The 25,138-nt window shown below is 42.1% G+C and overlaps 1 protein-coding gene across 4 annotated transcripts in view; it reads left to right on the forward strand.

Annotated features, from left to right (window-relative positions):
• Positions 1 to 25,138, forward strand: part of EFR3A (EFR3 homolog A) — a 105,980-nt gene that overhangs the window by 74,949 nt on the left and 5,893 nt on the right. For 2 of the 4 annotated variants that reach the window (XM_058699097.1, XM_058699096.1), the window contains exons 15-23: positions 2,912 to 3,073; positions 4,175 to 4,306; positions 5,672 to 5,739; positions 6,708 to 6,835; positions 7,814 to 7,864; positions 15,094 to 15,185; positions 19,992 to 20,040; positions 23,882 to 23,985; positions 24,742 to 24,791. In XM_058699097.1, coding sequence (XP_058555080.1) covers positions 2,912 to 3,073; positions 4,175 to 4,306; positions 5,672 to 5,739; positions 6,708 to 6,835; positions 7,814 to 7,864; positions 15,094 to 15,185; positions 19,992 to 20,040; positions 23,882 to 23,985; positions 24,742 to 24,791 — 836 coding nt within the window. Of the gene's footprint in view, positions 1 to 2,911; positions 3,074 to 4,174; positions 4,307 to 5,671; positions 5,740 to 6,707; positions 6,836 to 7,813; positions 7,865 to 11,366; positions 11,513 to 15,093; positions 15,192 to 19,991; positions 20,041 to 23,881; positions 23,986 to 24,741; positions 24,792 to 25,138 lie in introns of those variants that run through there. The other 2 variants (XM_058699095.1, XM_058699098.1) reach the window with 2 other exon arrangements.

The following is a 25,138-nucleotide window of genomic DNA, read 5'->3' on the forward strand; positions in this document are numbered from 1 at the left end:
ATAATTTAAAAAATGATTAATGAAATACCGTCACTGAATTAATGTGAGTAAAATGATTCTTTGTTTGGCTATGTTATATATGAAAAAAGTGGTTAATAAATAGGGCAAAGGCATTAACTCTTTCCAGCTTTTACTTTTTCAGTATTTCTTTATATTATCCAGTTAACGAAAGAAGTTGTTTCTCATCACTGAAGAAATTTTAATCATGATAAATAGAATGAATTTTGAAAACTCATTGATAGTTAACTTTTAGGTTTTGACTTTATGTAATGACATTAAGCAATCCTGAATTTAAGGACTGGATTCATTTTATTTTATCTAGTATGACAGTAACAAATACTCCTTTTCATTGCTTAATTTTGCGAGCCAACCAGTTTGGAAGGGTCCAGTTGGACTGAAAGATTAGACTATTATTCCATGTCTAAATTATTAAAAGTTTTGAATTTTTAAAGGTCTCTGGATTAGTTATCCTTCCATTTTATAATGTTAAATAACTGGCAAAGCATTTGGTACTGTTAGTATGAACCTTTTCTTTCTGGTGTATCGCGGTGTGATCTGTTCATTTTTGTCAAATTCAATTTTATTTTTATAACTGGACAGCCTTTTTCATTTACCTTCCAGTTTATTCTGTGAGTCAAAATGTTGCTTGGTTTCTTATGCAGCTTTAACTGGCACCTTGAGGCGATATCAGCAGAGGCCTAAAGGGAATAAAGTTGGGGCTGTCTAGTCAGGGGATGATGGATCGCCCTCTGGATATCGCTACCCAGCCCAAGACTGCTCCATCCCCGCGCCTTAGGGACATCTTAGGCTTTGGGTCTGTGTTTGGAGAACCGCGTCCCAGGCAGGAAGCTTCACAGTTGAGGTTGGGAGGCGTTCCTTCGCCTCTCATTTCCTGACGCTTCCGGGCACAAGGACGAGCCGTCGCCGCTCGGTATCTGGTGCCCAAAGCTCTACTCCTGACCGAATGTCGCCACACGGGGGAGCTCTCGGGAACGGTGTCGGCAGTTCAGGGAATCCCGCGGAGGAAGAAAGTACGAGTTGTTTTGCGATGTAGCAGGTGCGGGCACCGTCCGGTTGGCCCAACGGCGGAGGCGCCGCCGCGCCCGGCCCACCACAGCCCCGTGTCTTCCTCGGCGGGAAATCCCTGTTCTTTCATGAAAACGGGCTCGTTGCTTCCCCCCCCCCCCCCCCTTCACGGTTTGCCACCTACGTGTTCATCTGTAGCTCCCTGAACAATACAGTAGTAGGGTTTTGTCAGTTTTTGTATTTTGTAGGAAAGGAACCAGACCGTGTCCCGTGTACTCTTAGGTCTCCTTTCGTTTAGCTCCGCTTTGGTAAATTTTGTTCACATGCGTAGCCGCGTAGTGTTGCGGACCACGAACACACTAAGTTACGCGTTCTCCTGTCGGGGACGTTTGAATGGTCCTTAGTTTGGGGCTGTCGTGGACCGGGCTGCCGTGAGTGTTACTGTACGCGTGGTGTGCTGTGGGCAGCCCGTTTCTCTGAGGCCCGTAGGAGAGGCCTTGCCAAGTAAGGGGTCATGGGTTCTTCAGATTTGCTAGACCATGCCAAACGGCTTCGTGAAGTCCTCACGCTGATTTGCACTCTGTTATCATAGTACGTACTGTTCGATTTTCAAGTTATCTAACATGATGGGTATGCAGTAGGTCGAAAACCACCTTAAATCACTTAAAGAGCCCGGTATCTAAACTCCCACGTGTGCGAGCTTTGACGTTGATCGTGTTCGGGAGCCACAGGATTCCGGAAACGGTCGGGGAGGGCCCAGTGCATACACCATTGTCACACGCCCAAGTATAGAACCATTTGAGAGAGACAGACTCTGGACTCAGGAGACTGTGCTGGTCTTGCCCATCGGCTCTTTCCCCGACGTGAACAACCAGATGAATCTGCTGAGAAACAAGTCCGGAGTGTTCAGGTCAAGTCCCTCCACGTCTGAAAGACTAAGCCCCTAGTGTTCTTCATCCCGGCTGCATGTCAGAATCACCTGGGGAGCTCAGTGCTTTAAAAATACCGAGGCTTGGGCTTCGTAACCATAAATCATATTGGGATGGGCAGCAGGGAGGGTAGAAACACAGTGGTCATTCCAGTCTCCCAGGGATTGTAGCTGCAGTTCGTGTGGAGAATCAGTGCAGCGAGTTGAGTTCGTTACCACACGGTGACTTTAAATGGGAAACACGCTCCTGTTTTTGTTAGCTCTCACTTAGCAGTTGGCCCCATACCCAGGAATGCTTTGAATAGGGAAAGCTTCCGTATTCTGTATCAGCTTACTTAGATTAGTTTGGTTTGGGGGGACCCTTTTGCAGTCCCTGGAGTGGGATAACCTCTCCCTCGTACAGGGCTCTGGGCTGGCCTTTGGTCCCTCCGTCGTCCCTCCACGGTCCCTCCATGCCAGAGTACAGCAGAACCTGCGGGCGCTCCTCCCTGACAGCCCCTAAGCCGCCACACAGGAGACTGCCTGTGAAGGCCAGGAGCCCGAGCGCATTTCCCCGGAGCCAGATGTTTTGTTTTCTTTTATCCTTGCCAAGGCTGCGTTGCAGAAGTCTCTCCCATGATTCTGTCAGCCGTTTCACCTTTTTCCCGAGTCAATCCATAAGTTGCTTTTGTCTTTACAAATGATCACTAAAAGCATTTTCATTGTTTACACTAGAACTGTTTCCTACTTGCTGTTTTTATTTATGATTCATTCTTCAACTCTGATGTTAGCTTGTAGTTCGTTTGTTGATATTGATAGTCGTAATACAATATGATCATCTGGTTATCAGCTTCAGTTTCTCTTCCATGTTTAGTTATGTAATAAGGGCTACTGTGTACGCGGTTCTGGGCATGGGACATCTGTCTGTACTACACTTTAAGCAAAGTCACCTTCTTCCTCTGTCATTTCCCTTTTCAGAACGGGCAACAACTATATCGGCACATATATTTGGGCTGTAAAGAGGAAGACAATGTTCAGAAAAACTATGAGCTACTTTATACTTCTCTTGCTCTCATCACTATTGAATTGGCCAATGAGGAAGTGGTTATTGATCTCATTCGATTAGCCATTGCTTTACAGGTATGCTTTCATCATCTTTCACTGAAGAAAACAGTTTTCTTTATGAACCAGATACCATCTTTATAGTGGTGTTGCCTTTATCCAACGTCATTCATTTCATTTTTATTTTTTTAGTTTACGTATTTATTCTGAGAGCTGGAGGGAGAGGAGAAGGGGCAGAGAGAGAACCCCAGGTAGGCTTTGTGCCAACAGTGCAGAGCGCAACTCAGGGCTCGAACTCATGAACCGTGAGGTCAGGGCCTGAACTAAAATCAAGAGCCGGACACTTAACCGACTGAGCCACCCGGACATGAAGTTTAAAAGGGAGGCGTCTACTTTTAAATCTAAAATACTCAAGGTTATGATCACATCCATTCTTTTAACAAATACTGAATGAGCATCAGTTGTGTGCTAAATTTGTTCAAAGCCATGGGAATACTGTGTTGAAAGAACAGCACGGTCCCTCTGCCCATGCTCTCGGTCTGGCGGGGGAGAGGGTCAGTCCATAGCCGTTACGAGTGTAGCTATTTAATCGGAGTGTAACCGTTATGTATTGAAAGGACGGCATGTAGGGGCGCCTGGGTGGCTCAGTCGGTTAAGCGTCCGACTTCGGCTCAGGTCACAATCTCGCGGTCCGCGACTTCGAGCCCCGCGTTGGGCTCTGGGCCGATGGCTCAGAGCCTGGAGCCTGCTTCCGATTCTGTGTCTCCCTCTCTCTCTGCCCCTCCCCTGTTCATGCTGTGTCTCTCTCTGTCTCAAAAATAAATAAACGTTTTAAAAAAAAAAAAAAGACGGCATGTAATGGGAATACATATCAGATGTGTATTTTAATATAAGATACGTGTATGTGTATGTGTGCATATATATACACGTGTGTCTTTTTATTTATTTCCTGCCCCCGACCCCAAAAGACTTTTCTAAGACAGAGCTATTTGAGAGATTTAACTCCTCTGTATATGGACATTTATTTTCCTTTTACAATTCTTTAAAAAATAACTTCTTATTAGGTGACATTTTTATCAGCACTCCAGACGACCTGCCGTTTTTCAGCATAGTCATAGAGAAAATGCTGGTGGAGCGTAAGACCTTGATCCGTCAGCCGTGTTTGTTTTTTTATTAAAGGACAGTGCGATTATCAATGAGGATAATTTGTCCATGTTCCATCGCTGTGGAATCATGGCTCTGGTTGCGGCCTATCTCAACTTTGTAAGTCAGATGATAGCCGTCCCAGCGTTTTGCCAGCACGTCAGCAAGGTAACGTATTTAGGAAAGTTCTTCAACTTGATTTCTATATAAAAATGACTGATTTTCTTCCAGAGATGATGATTTTCGATTTTGATGATCGTGTGTCAAATTATAAAGATAATGCTGTAAAAATATGCATCACTTTTTTAGTAGTGACTAATTGAAACTCAAACTACAGTTAGTGTTTATATTTTCTTTGGTGCCTGTCGTTTTATTAGAACTTTTTTGTGTGGTGGTCAAGTAGAATACGTGGTTTTCTTCTAGAATAAGTCATGTGAATTCTTACATAATTGTTTTCCCTTTAAACCGTTATGAATCTTAGCATCGAAATCATTTTTTATTATACTGGTTTATACTATTTTAGTTATTGTTTTAAGCCAATCTGTTTGAGCCAGATCTCAGAGGTTGAATGTTTTTTTTAATGTCTATTTTTGGGAGAGAGAGCATGTGCACATGCACAGGGAAGGGACAGAGACTCTACGCTGTCAGCACAGAGGCTCTACGCTGTCAGCACAGAGCCCAGTGTGGGGCTCGAACTCACGAACCGTGAGAAGTCGGTCGCTTAACCAGCTAAGCCACCCAGGTGTGCCTCCACAGGTTGAATTATTGGAGAAAACATTCAACTATATTCAGCTTTTTTCAGCAGTACCTCATTTAATAGCTACTTGCACAATTTTAATACATGTTTCACTTACCTGGCAGAGAGAGTCCACTCTAATTTTTATTCTTTAAAGATATCGGTCAAGGAGAGCCTTATTTTTATAATATTGGAAGCACATCTCCCAGTCCACGCTAAAATGTAGGTGTTCAGTGCATTCTAAGAAAGAAAACATTGGTTTGTTAAGCAATTGTTTGAGCTAATATTTGATGCCTGTCATGAGAGATACAAATGTTACAAAAGCAGATTGCCCCCTCCAAGTTGCCCCCAGTGGGGTGGAGGGGACAGATCCCAGAAGCGCATTGAGACCTCATGCACGGGCCCCAGAAGATGGCACAGGAGAATGAGGGTGCTGAGGGCCCAGTGCTTGGTCCAGGGCAGTGGCATTTGAGAAAATAGGTGTTCTTATCCTGTTGTGGTAGGCTTAATCAAATGTAATACGTTCTTGTTGTTTTTTACTATGTGTATTATTTTATTCTCATGGTTTTGAGACCAACTGAAGTTTTGAAATAATAAATGTGAAATAATTTGAAATAATAAATGTGAAAATAAAATGAGCATTTGGGCTCTAAAATGTAGCTTAAATTCCAAAATAAAGTGCCGGTATTTTTAATAAATGTTTAATTTCTCTGTTTTTAGTTTCCCGAATTTTCAGAGCCAGGTTGTGAGGGGCAAGGTTTTCATTTTGTTTTGGTTTGTTTTTGGATATTTTTCAGGTGATTGAAATTCGAACTATGGAAGCTCCTTATTTTCTACCAGAGCATATTTTCAGAGAGAAGTGCATGTATGTTGATTCTTTACATTTTAAGGAAGGGGTACTGCTGACTTAGAAACCAACCAATGGCGATTGTCAAGGATTACACTCCTGCTAGGATGGTTTCTGGTGGTTTATAACAGTCGTTTTGGATTTCTGTCATTTAACGCATCTGACTTCTTCCTTTGCTATAACAAAGTTCTTGTACGTTATAAATGTAGACTCATGCACACATGGAGTCTATCCTTGGTGAAAAACCTTACCTTGCCTTTTTTTTTAATATGGAGACATATCTCTAAAATATAACATGTTCTCATAGATAAATAAGCCAGCCTTTAAGTGAGTACAATACCCTGTTCGAGACTTTCAGTAAAAGATAACAGTACTCGTCGCATGGTGGGAGAGAGAATGTTTTAAGGAGATCAGTGTTATGCCCTGCATTCTCCCTTGCTCTTCAAATGAAAGATATATGCAAACAATACTTTATTCAAACTTGAGGCTGCCAAAGCAGTGCGATGCTGAAAGCGTTAGCATAAGATAGTATCTGGCAGTTTGAACAGAAAGTGAACTTGGATGCTCCCCTTGGGCAAGTGCTTCCTAGCATTTAGCATCGTAATACGTGCTTCACTCATCATCAGTGAGCTGCACTTCTGATTTTCTTCTCTCAGTTTTAATTAGCATGGAAGTTAAAGATGAATTGATTCCTTTTCATCATCTGATGTGTGAAGACCCACAGAATAATTAAGGCTGACTTGCCCCATTGGGATGTTACTGGAGAAGGAATCCCAGCCGAATGCTTAACATATGGGACCACAGGCCGTGTGTTCTTATGGTCCAATTAGTCACCAAAACGACACCGATTTTTCTGTTACTAATTATAGTTTAAGTTGTGTTTATCGTTGTCTTTAGGCGTTGATCTGGAGTGCTTGCGTGTTAACTTATTTGTGCTCAGTAATTTAAATAATTCTGCGTGACTTTTGTTTTGATCACCCTGACAGGCTTCCGAAATCTTTAGAGAAGCATGACAAAAGTTTATGCTTTTTGACCAACAAGATCGCGGAGTCACTAGGCGGAAGCGGTTACAGTGTCGAGAGGTTGTCGGTACCGTATGTGCCGCAAGTAACAGGTAACAGGGGAGGGCAATTCGAACCCGACTCCGGTGATTATGTTTCAGTAACGTTTCCATGAACTCAGTTAGCAAGGTGCTCACGTTACAGACGCTTAAGAGGCTTCTCAAATGCTTAAGAGGTTTTATTTTTGCTTTAGAATTTTGCGCTTGAAAACCTTTAGCCAATCTCTTAAAGCCCTGTGATTTTATCATGAGCGGTTTGAGGCCTCACGTGATTGTGACTATACTTAATACATTAGTGTCGTACTTCAGACGAAGAAGCAAATGGAAATCTTTCCTCATTAGCCCATATTGTGTTTGGCTTATGGAAATTTATGTAACTTGTTTAATTCGTGATCTGTGCCTGTTGAGCTGAATGAATTAGCCAACTGTGGTTATTGGAAAGAGTGCAGACTGTTTGCTGTGGAAGAAACCTTCAGATGCTTTAATAGGTTTTCCTGTGTGTGCCGTATATTTCTTTCTGTTCCTCTCATTGCCTGAAATAATTCTTGTTTTGAAGGCAAAACTGCATGGTATCTTGCATTTAATTTTTACCTTAAAAACCAAATCCAAGCATTTCTGTCCTACGCCTCCATTTTCATTTGATAATTGGATGAACATTCAGTTTTCTAGCACAACTAGTTCTTGCTTTGGAGATGCCTCTCTTGTATATGAGAACTGTTTGGTTTGAGTTAGGTAGCTCTCTGGATTAATCACTAAAAGTAGTACAATCTTGGTAACCAGCTGTCTTTTTTATAATGTGGATCCAAAATAGATACATTTATTACAAGGATATTTCATGATCCCCTGAGATGTTAATGAATGCTTTTGCATTTTCTTTTACGTTCTGTACTGTAAAAGATTCTATACCTCATTCTGTAGTCCTTGCGGATGTAAAAGTGCTAAGAATAAAACATCAGTACCGTTTTGTAATTCAAAAGTTTTTTTTTTTTAAAAAGACTTTTAAAATATTTCATTCTTATAATTTGGATTTAGCTCTCTTTCCTTCAGACAAAAAACCTCACAAACCCAGGCACAAGCGCAAAGGTAAATCCAAGTGTCAGTTTGGCTTTTGCCCTTCCCTCCCCGTCCTCTAGGAAAATAGCTTCGTAAAATTTCCCTTGTAGAAATGGAGCCAGTGGCCTGTACATTTTATATGGTTATAAGTTCAGTTATTAAGTTTCCCTTCGCCTTCCCAGTAGCCATAGTGTATTTTCACCCCCTGCTATTTCCTTTTACCATGTTCCTTTAACTCTGTAATGAGTAACAATTTTTAATGAAAATTATGGTGCTTTTTGGTTTTTTAACAGATGGTTTGCTCTCCCCCGTAACCCTCCAAGAGACGTATTCTCTTTCTTAATGCCTTGCTACCATTCACTGGAAGAATTCTGAATATATTTCAGTGTATACTTAATTATGTAACTGCATAGAAATCCCTCAGTATGAATAAGATTTTTTAATTTATAAAGATTTTGATAGTTTTTAAGAGAGAGGGAGACAGAGTGTGAGCAGGGGAGGGGCAGAGAGAGAGGGAGACACAGAATCTGAAACAGGCTCCAGGCTCTGAGCTGTCAGCACAGAGCCCGACGCGGGGCTCGAACTCACGAACCACAAGGTCATGACCTGAGCCAAAGTCAGACACAACCGACTGAGCCACCCAGGTGTCCCAAGACTTTGATAGTTTAGAAACAGTCTGTGGCACATACGTCCTGCCTTAGTGCAGAAAGAGTCCGAAGATGCAGGGATACTTTATGGTATAATCAATTGGTTATTAAAATTTCTTTGTGTCGTGTAACCATCTGATATTTATTTTTAAAAGTAGGGGATTTAATAATACCTTCAACAGAACGCAAAACGTGTTTAGTTTCTTGTGTACCATGCGTGTATACCTGTCATCATTGAAATATTAGCAGCTGTTTAGTGTGCATTAACTCCATGCCAGTCACTAAGATAAGTGCTTGTATTCATTTTCTCATTTAATCTTAAAAATGATGAAGAGGGTAACATTATCTTTGTTTACACATGAGAATAATGAGGTTGAAATGAAATAATTTGATGAGGTAACACCACTAGAATGCACTGCCTTGCCTATTCAGTTAGGTGCTTAATCTCTTGATTTTGCTAACTCTTTCCACGTACATCAAGATTGTTCAGTCATCCCTGTTGATCCAGATGGATTTTTTCATGCATTCCACAAGCCCTGACTGATTGCCTACTATATACCAAACATGGGGATTTTTGAAGGTAGAGTGATATTATAAGGATTAAAATCTAGTAGAGAAGGCAGACACATGATTGAAATGTAATGGCGGCTGGTTTGAAAGAAAGAAGAATGGTCTGCCTAAAGTTTGTTGAACCATTGGTGACTGACATCTAGTAAGCGGTCAATGAACGTTAGGTAGTTACAGCATTTTTCTTCTATCTCAACCCAGAATTTGAGTGAATAGTGCATGTCTAGGCATGTGTGAAATGCTCCTCCATGAGGGGTACAGTAATAACCCCTCAGCTAGATCAGTCAGAGGTGCCAGTGGCTGTAGTAAACTTGTCTAATTAAGTACCTATGAGTATTTACAGTTCTAGCTTCTGTGCAAACAGAAACAGGAATGAACGAGATAGGTAGAAGCCTCTACTTACACAAAACTGATAGTCTTCCTCAACGGGGTTCTTCATCTTGGACCACAGAACACGGAAGAGGATTTGAGTGATTCTTTGCTCAGTTTTCCCAAGATGGTGTTTTACTAGTTTGGTGCCACGTGCATAGGAAAGAAGCTAATTCATGATACAGTTTGTCTCCCAACAGGGTAAATAACTGGGCAGTCACAACAGACCTTAACGGCTCCGATCAGAGAAGTTCAGGGGTCCCAGGCAGCAGTGAGGAGAGCATTCGGTCCAGGTTCGATGGGCCAGTGATGTCTTCCACAGGGAGAAATTCCTAGGCTGAGCCTGAAGCGAGTGTTAGACACGTGTTTCCCGCAGAAGTGACAGCACGTATGAAAGAGTGGAGGGAGGCAAGAACATGGCTTTTTCAGGGAATTAGTATTAAATAAGTCTACTTGGACTGAATTGGCAGAATAGAGTTGGAAATTGTAGAACCAGGTCGACTAGTTTGCACTCTTCTGTGAGCAGTGGGGAGTCATTGAGTGATTGTCAACAGGGGTAGGCACTGTGGAAGTATTCCTCTGTTGTAGCTTAGCACAGTGGAGACGGAGCACCGTCTTTAGAATGCTCTGTATTAATCTCCAGGAGAGATGACAGAGTACAGCCAAGTGGGTGGATTCTAGAAAAACGTACAAGAAAGAATTTGGAAGCAGTCGATTAATATGGGGGGGCAAAGAGAAAGCCAGAGATTTTGTCGGGGTTTCTGCCTTGAACGCTTGGGTAGGTGGCACCCCCCTGAGGGCAAGAGTGGAGCGAATTTGCTGCTTCATTTATTTTTGTCATCTGCTTTTGTTTTGGAGGGTTGGGTGATGTGACTGAGTTTAAGCAAAGAAAGAAGAAACCATGCATTTCAGATGTAACTGTCTATGTGTAGTTTTGGGTCTCGGATGATGGGAGGAAGGAGTTTTTATTAACAAATGAATAGGAAAGAGTGGCTAGTTTAGGGGATTGGCCTCTTGTCGAGTATCTTTGACGCCATCCCAGTCGGGGGCCCTGTAGTCGGAGTCAGGGCTGGAGTTTGTGTGGGAGTTCGGAGGTTGTAATGAGAATTTTGAAATTAGCAGAATAGGGGACGCTTGCAGGAGGCCCAGGGAGGAGGCCTTCTCGGGGTGAAGGAGTGAAGAGAAAAAGAGGACGCGGGCTTGGCTCTGCCTTCGCCACACGGCCTTGGGCTTGTCCACTCGTCTCTCATCTGTGAAGCAGGAACTGTAGCTGAGCCTTTTGGCTTAAATTGGTTAGATACATGAAAGCACTTTTAAAAACAACAAAACGCCACATAAACATAAGAATAGTATTAGTCGTTTTTCAATTTCTTCATTTTTTAGTCGGGATTTTGAATTTTGTTAATTTGTCCTATTGATCAAAAGCATTTATAACACAAGAATACCTTTATCTGCGTTATCAAAACCTGTCATGTATCAATCAGTATATGCTTATAAAAGTATATTCTCCTTTGGAGAAATAGTAGAGGTTCTGGTTTAAAATCTTTTTTTAAAAAAGGGATTGTCTTCTATATCACACTGACTTTTTATTCCATGGTGACAGTAACTTTTTAGTTGTTTTTATTCTGTAAATATGCATCAGCTCTAGATGGAATTTTGTGTTTTTTCTTTAGGGCCCGGAAAGTTGTATCTGTATGAGTCGTATTAGCATTAAACTGTGACACTTTGAATTTTGTGTAAATTACGTGTGAAATTTCATTTTGCCACAGGTAGATTTGTAATGGAATCTGAGCGGTATAGCAGCTCTAATTACATTTGTGACTTAATACATACAGCGAAGTCAGTTCCTGTGTCTTACTTTTTTATAGAGCCATGGGAAATTACATTGAGAACAGTTTCATGTAGTTCTGTGCCATTCTTGCATTCACACTGTCTCCTCTGTTTCTTAGCCATTTCAGTGCAGTTACGTACGTTATACACAGATAAACCAAGTGGCGGCAAAACATCACTGAAGGAAATTGGGCATAGCTCTGAGAATTGCTTCTAACATCCAAGTTCTAGTTAAAAACAAAAAGAAGAGATGATGATTACCACCGTGAGTAGCAGATCCAGGGTGCAGAGTAGCAGGCGGGATGGGAGAGTGGAGAGGGCACGGTGTCTGGGAGCGCCCCAGCCCCCCTTGAGGAAGGGAAGCCTGGGTCCCTCCAAAGGGTGTATATATCAAGACACTGAGGTGGTGACAAGGCGGTTCTCTGGAGTCAGCAGAACAGTCCGTCCGAGAGGCTGCGGTGAGGTGGCATTTCAGGAGGCTGGGAAAGGGTCAGGAGCAGATGCAGGTGGCCCATGGGGACGAACGAGGGCATCATCCTTGTCAGCTTCCATCCTGGGAAGCTGTATATGAGATCTGATTACAGTTGGCACCTGTAAGCAGGTGACTGTGTAGGTCCAAAGAAGAAAGTTGTGAATATACAGCATTAGAGTTTCCCGTTACTTTTTTTTTTTTCTTCCCTTTAAAAATGTTTAATCTTCTTAAATCCACTCCCTCTGGACTATGTTCTCATTGATTTTGCCACTCAGTGATTCCTTTCCTGCGCCCATGCCTCTCTCCCCCTTTTATTTTTATCTTGGGCTTAAAGCTGACTCTTCCATACCATGTATCAGCCTATATATTTTAACCTAGAAATCCTTTTATGGGGTTCTTTGTGAGAAGCAGGTTGTTCCTCGTTGTGAGTTCTGAGGAGACCTTGACAGTTGGCCAGCTTCGAGGGCAAAAGCAAGTCAGCCGTGACAGTGCCACTGATGCCATCGTGTTTGCTAATTTATATCTGCGTGGCAGATGCAAAGCACAGAGTCTGTCACTGAGCCCTGCTGTGGTTGATGAGAGAAGGTGTCTGTTTACATGTCTTAGTACAAGGCCCGGGAAATGTTAGAAGGGCAATAATGACTGAAGGGTGATGGGGAAAGAGCAGTCGTAATGGATAGTAAATTTTTATAGGTAGAGGAAAGAGGGGTAAGTAGAAATAATTGGAGTAATATTTAATATTTTAAGGAAGTGATATTCAAGTAGGTCTTGAAAGACGAGAATTTGTATAGTGGTGAGGATATAAAGAAGGGCAGGTAATAAAGTATTTCCAGTAGGGGTTTCTGTTTGTAGGAAAGTATGGAAGGTAGATAGGCCAAAGTATGCTCGGAGATGGGAGAATAGCACATTTAACTTGAACGCTAGATAAATTAGGGGGCAGTTGAAGTTACTGCTGGTAAGCCCAGAACGGCTTTTTAATTCCTCAAGAGGTGGGTAGCTTGGCGGAGTGATGTGGTTAGTGTTTTAAGGCGCTTATGATGTGATGGTGACATACAGGGAACGTTGCGGAAAGGGCTGCGATCGGTCAGGATGGACTGGGTCAGTGATTCTCAACTGAGGGTGATGTTGCCCATGCCAATGAATATTTGTGAGTCCCGGGGACATTTTTAGTTCTCACCACTGGGGCAAGGAGGGGTGGGGTAGCCCTACTGGCTTCTAGTGGGAGAAGCTGACATCGCGCAATACACAGAAACCCAAGCCCGAGAATTATCTGGCCCAGAGTGTCAGCACCAGCGCTGAACCCTGGCTGAGTTATGTTGTGGTCACAAACTTGTAGGGTCTTGGTGGTTTAAAGTAAAGATGTGTTGCTCAGACTGCGTGCGACTTCATGATCCCATTCGGAATCCAAGCCGAATGGGGCAGCTGCTCTCTGGAGCACTGCTTGTACTGTATCGGCCAGAACTAGTTACATGGTCCCTCCAAACCACAGAGAAGCTGGAATTGCAGTCCTCCTATCTGCCTACAAAGAGGGTGAACTACCACATGTGATTAACTGTTAATTACTACCGTGGAAAGCTCCCTTGGAGTAGAAAAGTAGTCGGTAAGAGAGAAAGCAGTTTCTTCATCTCTGCCGGCCTTCATTTAGTTCTTCATTCTTGACCCTTTCAGTAGAAGAAAACCACAGTCTGTACAAAATAGGGTTGGAAAGATGGGGTATTGCCAGCATATGAAGTGACTGTGCTGTTAGACATGGGCTCTAGACCTGAGCTTCCCAGCTGTTGTTGGGAACATTCCCGGTGTGTGGATATTGATTTCCTCAGCACTTCCAGTAGCTGAGTGGGTCCTGGGGCCACCAGAGCCTGCAGTGGAGGCAGCCTCTTCCGCCTATCGCTGACATGTTTTAAGCCCAATTTCAAAAGCTTGGGAAGCTTTATATTAGTCAGTGAGCCGTATTTGTTTTAAAATTATAATTGAGACGGAAAGTGATTTACTCTGAAAACAGCACTCATAGCTGTTCATATAGAAGGGAGAGCAATTAGATCATCTAGGAAGCCACCCTAAGAATTGAGGCGAAAGAGATGAAGGATATTAATGACGGCACTCTTGAAAATACATAGGTCAGTGTGAGATAAAGACAGTTTATTAGAGATGTTAAAATTGGGTTTAGAACATGTGGAATAGAACTGATGAATAGAAAATTGGAAATAGTGAGCTGGAGCTCAGAAGAGAGAATGTACTTGTCCAATTCCAGCCATGGTTGAATAAACCTCTAATTCTGTGTATCGGGATCCTCAAAGCGGCTTCCGTTTTTCTGATGAAGCCATGACTGTCGGATGTTCTCCTAGCACCCTGTGCTTCTCCATCACACCTCATCATTTGTGTCATTGTCTGTTTTCGGTCTTCGCCTTTAGTCTGGAGTGGATTTCATTCGGCAGTCTGCCCCTCACGGCGAACACGGTGCCTAATCACTCAATAGATGTGCTGAATGCGGAAAGAGAAAATTGAAGTAGGAAAGCATGTGTGGAAGGAGATTATAATAAAAAAAAAAACTGAAATTCCCATGAAGTAATTAGGCAGGCAGGGGGCCAAGGAGTAGCCGGTGAACTGACTGGTTAGGAAGACACAGGATTTTTATGAAAAAAGGCCTCCCGAGAAGAGCAGTTGAGGGCAGGATTGTAACTCGGTCTAAGAAGGCGCGGCGGCGGAAGGAAGATTAGAACAGTTGGTCGAGACCAAGCAAGTGAGCCGGTGTGCAGAAGGGAGGGGCAGGGGGCCTCGCTGGAGCATTGAAGCCAAGGGAGGGTTTTCGGACCGGGTGGTTGCCTTAAGCCACAGGTCAGGAGCCAGTGGAGCGGAGTGGCCGGGAAGGGTGGCGAGGAGCTCCTACCCGGGGCAGCAGGCCCTTTTGGTCCACAAGTGTGGTTCGTGGCATCCTCCCAGACGTGGGCTCCCGAGTTGCCCCCTGGAACCAGTTCGTGCGCAGCTTTCGCACTTTCGAGGAAACATGAGAGCTACAGGGGCAGTATTGGGAGTTTTCAGTCAAAATGAGCATACCCCATTTAGATTCTGTGATCCCTCCCTTCAGTGTTGACTTTTAGTTTTGATTACATTATCAGATGATGGAACTGTTGCTGTTCTGAAGGCCCCTTATTGAAAAATACAACTATTAACCTTATTCCAGTTCACCCCACCAATTTTATTTTTTTAACCTGCTTGATGAAATTTAGGAGTCTGAGAACACAGTGCTTTTATTTAGAAAGAGAGAAACAGACTGTCTTTGACTTTCTAAAATTTTTGAAATCTGAAGTAGAATTTATAAAGGACATACTTTTTCTCACTAGCAAATAATGGGGAAAATACAATTTTCATTTTAGATGAAGATCGACTTTCTAGAAGAAAAAGTATTGTGGACACCGTATCCATTCAGGTGGATATTTTGCCCAACAGCATCCCTTCTGATGATGTGGTAAGTTGCTGAAGGTGTCCGGCAGAGTGCTTTCTTGAGAGAGACGTCAGTGTAGAAGAGTTTTGTGCCCCTCCAGACTTTTGAACAGGAGCAAACAGGACTCTGAATTTCCCCCCAACTCAACAAAACTATTAGTCCACTAATCTGATTTAGCCTTGAGCTTATTTTTTATGTATTTTATGAAACTCAGCTATCGGTAAAGATGCGTACACTTAACAGTATGTATTATGATGTCATTAGGTCTTACATTGTAATTTAGTGTGCTAAAAGGATCCGTGAAACAGAACTAAGTTTTTTTATCAGTAAAAAAATACCACATAAGGCCTGTTATTATAAATTAGGAAGCTCTCCAGACCCTGTTTATTTTTAAAGATTTATGAAACACAAATTTTGAGAATAAACGAAATTGTACAATCTCATGCGAAGGCAAGTATACCTGAAAGGTTCCAAAGCCTCATCTATAAGGGAAAGTTTTTTTATCATTTGAGAGTAACTGTAATGAGTTTCATTAGGCTACGCTGTGTCAATGCCAGATGTAAGGACTGTGGCTTATTTGAAATGTCAGATTTGATGCTCTCCTCCTGTTTCAATGGAGCACAAAAGTGTACCCTCCTGTGCTTTAGGAGGAAAAAGCAGCTAGTATTGGCTACGACTTACTCCACACAAATCGCCAGAGAATTTTTTGATAGTCCAATAGAAATGCCGGAATACCAGCATGTCAAGCCAGCCTTCTCCTTGGGGCTTGCTTGCCTTCCTTCCTAGGTGTTTCATTATTTGTCATGATACAGTGTAAAGAAGAGATCATCCGTCTCAGAAAGGGGGAAGGAATTTGCCTGAATTCATGCTTTCACCTCCTTCTTCCCCACTCCCCCTCCCAATCCTTGTCAGCTCACCTTCGGGAATTTAAACTTACTAGTGGCCAGGCCACAGCTGACTGGCTTACATCTTTTTATGCTGTTCAGTGCCCCACAGTAAGTAGAATTAATCAGCTTCATTAAGAAATTATAAGCAGAATGTCAATAGCAATTGAAGAGGCAGTTAGTATTCATTTTGAAATGTGGCACGTGTAATTTCTTGCCAGTTTAAGGCTCAAGAAAAATCATCTTTTCTAAATTCACCTCTTCAAAGCCATTTTAATTTATGTACTTTTTACTAGTCAGGAAGGTATTGTGCTAGCTCTGTGTTTTAATGATCATGAATTTCCTGCTGTTACCTTTTGAGGGAAGAAATCAATCCAAAGCCTTAGTTTATATATTTTATCAAGAGTGTGCAATACGTTTTATTCACTAGTATTCCATCCTCCTTTTGTTAACCATTTTTATTTAAAAACATATATATATAGCACTTCAGATTATTCTAAAGAGTCCATCTGTTTTGATAAAATGAACTGAAGAAGCATTTGTACAAAGAGTTAACTATAGTAAGATTCTTACACATAAATTTTGCAATTAAAAGTCCACTAATACATGTGTTAACTTGTTAAAGATCCTGTTTTCTCTTTGCTCTAAGTCCTAAGTCAAATATGCTACACACTGAGCTGAAAAGTTAAGTACAGGTTATTAGAAGATTTACCTGAGCACTTTGGAGTTTCAAACTCGTTTACCATTATGGAATATGATTTTGCATTATTAGGAATGACTGTTCAAATACCAGAAGACAAAATAACATTCCCTTCTAGGCCAGAACTAATTAATTTCATAGTATGGACAGGAGAAATTCGCATCAGTTAGGTGTTCACCTAACAGTTGATGGTGTAACTATCAAACTATGGTTAAATATATTTGCTAACAATCAAATAAGAAAATCGCTCATTAAAAAACATTCTTGTATTTGATCATAATTATTTGAAATTTTATGTACATAATCTCGGTTCATCCTCAGATATATCCCATGTCTGCTTTTAGAGCTTGTAACTTTTTTCAGAAAGTCAGATTATATAGCTGAGATCCTAGCAAACTTCTGTTTCCCTAAATAAGGACTCAGATTGTTAGCAGTAGTCTATTGAAATACCTGGGCTACTTGAGGTTTGTCGCTAGTAATGTTTGCAATTCAAACCTTTGCCCACCATGAATCACTTAGTGAACTTTATCTAAAAATTGCCCTAGATAGATAGATAGATAGATAGATAGATTAGAGATATCTATATATCCTTACCTATATATTTATATAGAAATCTATATATCTATATAGATATGTGGATGGAGATCTATAGATGGAGAGATATCTAAAAATATTCAAGAAGATAAATGGCTAACATGGAATAGAAATGCCTCTGCCTCCTGAGATAAAATTATCAGCTTGACTAATAGCATAAAGCAGCATTGACATGATTCTTTGATCTCTGAGCATTATGGGCATGACTGATATGCATAATGGATATGAGTAGAACCTGAAATCACCACTTGATTCTTCTCTCTAATAGATAATAGTCGGTGCTTGATTATTTGGGGGAATGGATGGGAGGCTGTATGTGTAACATTGCATTTTGAGTGCATATCGAAGTTTTCTTCGTACAAAATTAAGTCGCTGGCTGGCTGCAAAGAATTCTTGTTTAGTCCAGGACCAACAACAGACCCTTATTTTACATATTCATACCCTGCCTTTTCCCAAATGCAAGTAAAGAAGCTTGCATGTGTGCTAACAAAACGAGTCTGGTGTAATATCAGTCAGAGGCTGCTCTCCTAGGTGCCATAAAATTACTAAGGTGTCCGTGAAAGTAACAGAGCACCTGGACCGATTGGAAGAAGACCAGACAAACAGCAGATTTCACGCAGCCCCAAGGGCGTTGTACAGTCTAGGGTAGAGTTACAGATCGTGAATAAGGTTCAGGTTACCAAGAGTAAAAGGGGTGTTGAAACTCCCCGAGGCTGGTGCCTTTGCACCGTTTCTGCAGAGCCCCAGTGCAAGCCGTCTGTGCGAAGGCAAACACACTGGAGTTTGGCTGGGCGCCGGTGAAGGGGTGGCTCGTCTTCAACAGCTACTTGAGCGCATTGGAGTCTCGGGCTCGTTTACCATTATGGAATCTGATTTTGCATATTAGGAATGACTGTTCAAGTACGAGAAGGCAAAATAACATTCCCTTCTAGGCTAGAACTAACTGTGAAAAATACGAATCATTAAACACTGGTATAAAGCGGCTGGTCCTTTTTCCTTTTTAAATAGGATTCAGATTCACAGAAGGGAAGCTGGGAAACAAGCTGGAAGCCAAATTACAGAAGGCTTTGACGCCCACCTGAGGGCTTTGTATGTAATCTGGCAGGAAGTAGGGAGACCCTGGAATGTGGGCAGTGTCGTTATCGGAGCTATGCTTTCATGAGAGGAATCTCAGAAGCGTGACCAGGCTGAACTGGGAAGAAGAGACTGAAAGTAGAGAGGCCAATTAGTACATCCTTTTAATAGTCTCCACCTTGGGCAAGGAGGGCCTGGGGTAGCCAGGCTGGAGATACGGAGGCAGGAGGCCAGTCGCCTGTTCTAGAGCAGAATGGGCAGGGCCAAGAGGTGACTTAAAAGGAGTCGGAGAAAGGAGAGGGATATCATGATCACGTGAATTCGGGAAGACAAGAACCCACAGAGAAGAAGGGTTTTTGGAATAAAGTACTTCAGCTTTTCACGTACCTGGGACCAGACAGGTAATCGTGACCAATTATGTGTCACAAGAATGCTGGCCTTGTAGCTTCTTCGGTGTTCTTTCCCCTGTACTGTAGCAGTTCCTCAAAAGCCTAAAACTCCTGACCAGTTGTAAGAATAACAGTGTTGTTGTTTTTTTTTTTCATTGAGATATTAGATTGCTTCTAAGTACCAGTAATGAACGAGCCAGAGCCTAATCCTGTGTCTCTGCTCCAAATATCTAGAACAAAGCAACTGAAGATTCCCAAGTTTAATCTGACTTCACCTAGAAATATGAGCCCTCAGTGGGAAAACGGAGGTAGTGGAGCCCTTGCTGCTTGATTTCCCGCTAAAGCCTTTGAGTTACAGAGAAGCTCAGGTGCCCGGCACGAAGTCTTGCTTTCGTTAGTCTTGCCGCCTTAGCCTTAGCGAAAGACGCTCGTGAGCTAAAATTAGGGACGACCAGAGGCCCAGGCAAGTACGCAGGTATCATTTCTTCACTTTCATTCGGAGGTACCGTAGTAGCTGGGTGTGTTACTCCCGAAAATGCACTCGTGCCATAAAAACTATGACTGCCTTCTTATCATAAGGCGGTTGATTTCATGCCTTTTATAAAGGGTAGTTTTGGAGAGTAGGTCTTGGTGGTTGACCTAAGAACATCCAGAATGTAATTATTTTAAGATGTTGATTAGCTATACTCCTTGAACACTTGCCCGAGTAGCAATTCTTGCTTTTTCTTAAACCGTGTTAAAATTTTCAGTTTGTTTTTGAATAGTAAACTGTACGTGGCACCGATAATCTAGACGGTGGAGAGGCCTTGGTTTTCATGTGTTACATAGCTGGACCGTATGTACACATGGTCTCTGCCTTGAATACCTCCAAGCACTGTTTGCCTACGAAGCCTGGCTCAGCCAGCGGGACTCGGGCCTTGCCCACGCGGCGATTGGGGATTGAGTTCTGTGACTCAGCGGTGCTTCGGCTGCCGGGAGGGGGCTGATGCTGCCAGCCTCGCAGTAGTCACTGCAGTAGACCCTTGTCACCACCAGGGACAGAGTGGCTGTAATCACAAACCCGGCGAACACAAAGAAGGAAGGAAAAAATCTGTTGAAATCTGTTCTTAGATACTTGTAACTGGGTGAAGGTATTATTTGTATTGACCTTTCGTAACTCTTTGTTTTACGTCAAATCACTTTTCCCTAGGTTAGTAACACTGAAGAAATCACCTTTGAAGCGCTGAAGAAAGCAATTGGTGAGATTTTCGTTCACTGTCCTGATGCTTTGCCGGCTGGCTCACCGCTGTCCCCTTACTGGATTAGGTGCCAGTGTGAACACACACGGCATGGCGTTTCTGTGTGGTTGTGTAATGGATTTATTCAGCCACGTTTTTTAGACTTTTACACTTGTCCTGTCTTGTCATAGGTTATTCTTTTCCTTTGCAAAGAGTGACTCTCTTAGAATTCTGAAAGCACATCACTATTTCAGTGCCACCCTTGTCTGGTGACCAACTTGCGGGCTTCACGAACTTCACGAAAACAGCATGTTTCCTTTTGTAGGAGAGAGAGGGATGCGAATTCTGAAAAGACCTGAGAAAATTAAACAGTGACTTGTAACAGGCCTGTCATGTAATGACAAGCGTGTTTCCAACAGGGTGAGAGAAAGAAGTGGCCTGAGGTCGTCAGCAGGCACGATAGCACCATGTTAACTCGTGCGGTGTTCTAGGCGAGAACATTGGGGCGGAGAAATTAAACTCTCCTGAGGTCACATGGCTAGTAAATGCTGACGCCAGCTTTCATACCCACATCTCACTGATTAATCTTTTTACTTCACATAACATAGTACTGTGGTTTTTTTTCCTCTTTGGCCTTTATGGAAATAAATTATATCTGGTATTTTGCCTCCTTTTTAAAAGTTTGAAGTGGTTCCTTCAATTAAGTTTTGTTTGTTTTTAATGTTTTACTGACTTTTGAGAGAAAGAGCACAAGCTTGGGAGGGATGGACAGAGAGAGGGAGACAGAGAATCTGAAGCAGGCTCTAGGCTCCGAGGTATCGGCACAGAGCCTGATGTGGGGCTTGAAACCCACGAACTGTGACATCACGACCTGAGCCGAAGTCAGACGCTTAACAGACTGAGCCACCCAGGCGCCCCTAAATTAGGTATTAATATAAATTACCACTAGGCGAATGGTGCCTTGTTCACAATTCATTTCTAATTGGCAAAGCAGTATGGGGTGGGAATTGGCTCTCAGAGATGTTAGTTTAAGAAAATTGGTGTCTAGGAAAGGTGGAGTGCTCTAGCACCCATCATACATGACATGAAATCTGACCTTTCCTGGCTTAATCCGTGAGAGGATTTTTTTGTGACTGTAAGACCATGGCAGATTTGCCAAAATAAAATTGAACTCCGTAAGCGACTTTGAACCCCCATTGGAAATGTACAGTCTGGGGCAGTGGTTCTCATAGTATGACTGTGGCTCCTGGATAGCCAGTGGTGGCTCTTTCAGCGGACCGTTCAAGTGAAAAAGTATTTTCGTCCTAACATTAAGGCACCGTTAGCCTCATACTGCATCGGGCAACATGAGTACAGGCAGTGGCATTACGCTAGACCGGCAGTGGTCGTATTCTTCAGCACACACGGTTATTTTAAAACGAGATTTTATTTAGGAATGCTCTTAATTATAAATTATTTTATTAAATCTCAGCGCATGGGTACGTATCTTTGGGAAGTGCACACAGAGCACTTGGATTGCCTTGATACGCAAGCTTACGCTAGTCGATTTTTATAAAGAACACCATTTTTACTTAAAAAAAAGACTGATGGAAAACCTATGGTATTTGGTAGACATTTTCTGGAAAATAAATGAAGCTGTGACGTCAAGAGAAAACACAAAACCATCCTCACTGTATTTGCCTCTAATGGTAAAATCAGCACTTTGAACAAAATTAAAATTTTGAAACTTTTGTCTATGCTGGAGAGTTTGACAGGTCCCCAATATTTAGAGACATTTCCAATGAGATCAGCTGTAATAACTAACAAATATGATTTTAAAAATTGTATAATGAAACACGTCTGTATTTAGAGAACCTGCATAAATCACTGGGTCATTATTCCAAATGAGCGTTGCATGATGTTACAAAGTCGTGCATAAATGAGGATTATTCGGAGTGCAAAATAGATGAATAGATTTTACCATGACCAGTTACAAGAAATGTATTAGTAAGATTTCACATTTCATATTGCACTTTGTTTTTCATACTCACGTATTTTGAGAGAGAGAGAGAGAGAGAGAGAGAGAGAGAGAGAGAGAGAAGGGCAAACAGGGAGGGGCAGAGAGAGAGGGCAAGAGAGAGAATCCCAAGCAGGCTGTGTGCTGTCAGCGTAGAGCCTGATGCAGGGCTCAAACCCATGAACTGGGAGATCACAACCTGAGCCAAAATCAAGTCAGACGCTTAACCAACTGAGCCACCTAGAAACCCCATATCGCAACTAACTTTTAAGAAAACTACCACTTCTCGAGGACTGTTGGAGTGTGCAAGAAGAAATTCTTACAGTTCTGTGACAGGCTGTTAAAACACTCTTTCCCAATACATATCTGTGTGAGGCTGGATTTTCTTTACATACTTCAACGAAAATAACACATTGCAGTGGATTGGCTGCATTTGCCTTCTGTTAAGCCAAGACATTAAAGAGATTTGCAAAAATATAAAACAATGCCACTTTCTTCACTCAGTTTTTCATTTTGAAAAGGATGGTCATTTTTTTCATTAAGCAAATCTTGTTTATGTTAACATATAATGGTTTCATTATTGTTAAATGGTTTATTTTTAAATGAATTAAACATTTTTAAAGTTTCTCAGTTTTATAACACGGAAAATATCAATGGATAGAATACATTTTTAGAATACTACTTGATTTCCTTGTAACTTTCAAGGATGTAAAAAGGATTCTTGAAGCCAGAAAGCTTGAGAACTGCCTAATGAGCATGGAAAACAAACTTGCTGTCTCCAGGCCAAGTTTAGGTGGAAATATTCGCAGAAATTGAATATTTGAGACCAGGTTGTATATGCCTCATCTTGCCCAAGTCCCCCTTATTTTCTGCTGCTTTTACCTGACCTGATTTAAACATGTATGTCTCCTGCCTGGCCTCTGGCACATTTGAATTGCTTGCCCCAGTCTAGCGAACAGCAGAGAGGTGGTCATAGCTCTCTGCTGATAGTCATTCAGAAGTATATACATTCTTCACCTTGGTTAATCTACCACAATTTCAAAGGAAAGTATGTAATGCCTGTTTCCTTTTGACCTGCTCTTTATGCTGTTTCCACTTTTTAAAACTAGCTAATTATTATCCGCAGTTATCTACCTGAAAAGCAGGCTGGTTTAAAGAATGTTGAAGACCATGCATTTCGTTCTATGAAATTCTCCACCAGGGGAGCCAAACAACAACCTGAAGAATTGATGGGGCGTTAAACAGACCATTAATAAGAAGCCATAAAGTGTCCCTATTTTCATATTCTTCAGCAAATATACACACTAATCAGTAGTATCAAGGCAGGCATTTATTTACTTGACTGTCTCACAAACTTTGGTCGGACCACCCAGCATGTTAAGATAAAATGTCTTTCCAAATTGTAAATAAATGGAAAAGGCTACAACAGTGTGGTTCCAAACGACTCTGTATTTCAGTTGTGCCATTCAGTATCAAGTATAGCAGACTTTTAATTTCGTATCTCATATGTATGAGGGCATGAATATTCATGAGGGGATCATCTTTCAGGAAGGACCTTGAAATTGTTTCACATGGAGGGAGTTGTCACCCTCCTATTTTGGTAAGAGAGACAAAGGGAGTCTTTGACAAAGGGTCTCTTACTATGTGGCTTTAACCCTTAGATTAAGAAAAAACAACTATATATATATGCGCTTTCTAGCCTTCTAGACATTTCATGGAGGTTGGGTTTTTGCTTCTTTTCTTTTAAAATTAGTCCTGTAAATTACCTTTATTTTTGATTTATAGATTATTTGCTTTCCTGGTTATTGACGAGTTTCAATAAAAGTCTGTATTCCCTTTAATGGGTCTTTGTAAACATTTCTATAGATACCAGTGGAATGGAAGAACAGGAAAAGGAAAAGAGGCGTCTTGTGATAGAGAAATTCCAGAAAGCACCTTTTGAAGAAATAGCAGCACAGTGTGAGTCCAAAGTAAGTGAACAGTTGGTAAAGGGGGTGGGGGTTGGGTTTGATTTTTGTGGCGTTTTGGTAATTAGTTGGTAGGTTCTGAACTTCACGCGGATCAGCGGGGCACGGGGTAATGTGTCAGATAGGGACTGAGGGCTGGCAGCCTGGCCACAAAGCCTAAGTGATGTCTTCATGTAACACAAACTGATGGAAATGGCAGATCGCAAACCACACGTGGGTGGTTCCTGTGGCCGTGGTACTTGTTGTGCAGTGGCTCTCCGGGATTTTGCTGTGGGTGTTTTGTCTTGTGCGTCTGTTGGTTTGTTTTTACCAATGAGACTAGGAAACGGATGAAAGAAACTTTACATTCGGTTCCAGCATGTGAGATAAAACCAAAACATGAAAGCCTTCTGTGCCCTGAGCCTCATGGTTGTACTTATGCTTTGTCTTTTTTTTTTTTTTTTTTTTTTTAATGTTTGTTTGTTTATTTTGAGAGGGAGTGTGTGCACGTGGGGGAGGAGCAGAGAGAGAGGGAGAGAGAGAATCCCAAGCAGGCTCTGCACTGACCGCGCAGAGCCCGATGCGGGGCTCGATCCCATGAATCATGAGATCATGAGATGATGACCTGAGCTGAGATCAGGAGTCAGATGCTTAACCACGTGAGCCATCCAGGCGCCCCATATGTTTTGTCCTTTAAATTGCATTTGTGTTATTACAGGTGGGTATTGGGGAAATAAAATAATCCTTTCTTAACATTTTTTTTTTTTTTCTCCCTTATAGGCAAATTTGCTTCATGACAGACTTGCTCAAATACTGGAACTCACCATACGGTAAGGATTTTATTACTACAAGAGCAATAAAGTAACAACAAAATAGAGACTGTTAAACCCTTGTAGAGTTGTGGCTGATTATGTTTAAGTAATTGTGCTTTTCACTCAGGGCAAACATGAGATCATAGAGGTGCCTCCATCTTGGTAGCCATTCTGCTCCCTGGACAGACCTTGGGAGCATTGCTTCCAGTGCCTTCTACCTCTCCTAGCTTCCCTTTTTAGGTCCCTCCTTCCTTCCTTCCTTCTTTCTTCCTTCCTTCCTTCCTTCCCTCCCTCCCTCCGTCCCTCTCTTCCTTCCTCCCTCCCTCCCTCCTTTCCTTCCTTCCTTCCTTCCTTCCCCCCTTCCT

Source organism: Neofelis nebulosa, chromosome 14 (assembly GCF_028018385.1).
Source record: "Neofelis nebulosa isolate mNeoNeb1 chromosome 14, mNeoNeb1.pri, whole genome shotgun sequence".
Lineage (NCBI taxonomy): Eukaryota > Metazoa > Chordata > Mammalia > Carnivora > Felidae > Neofelis > Neofelis nebulosa.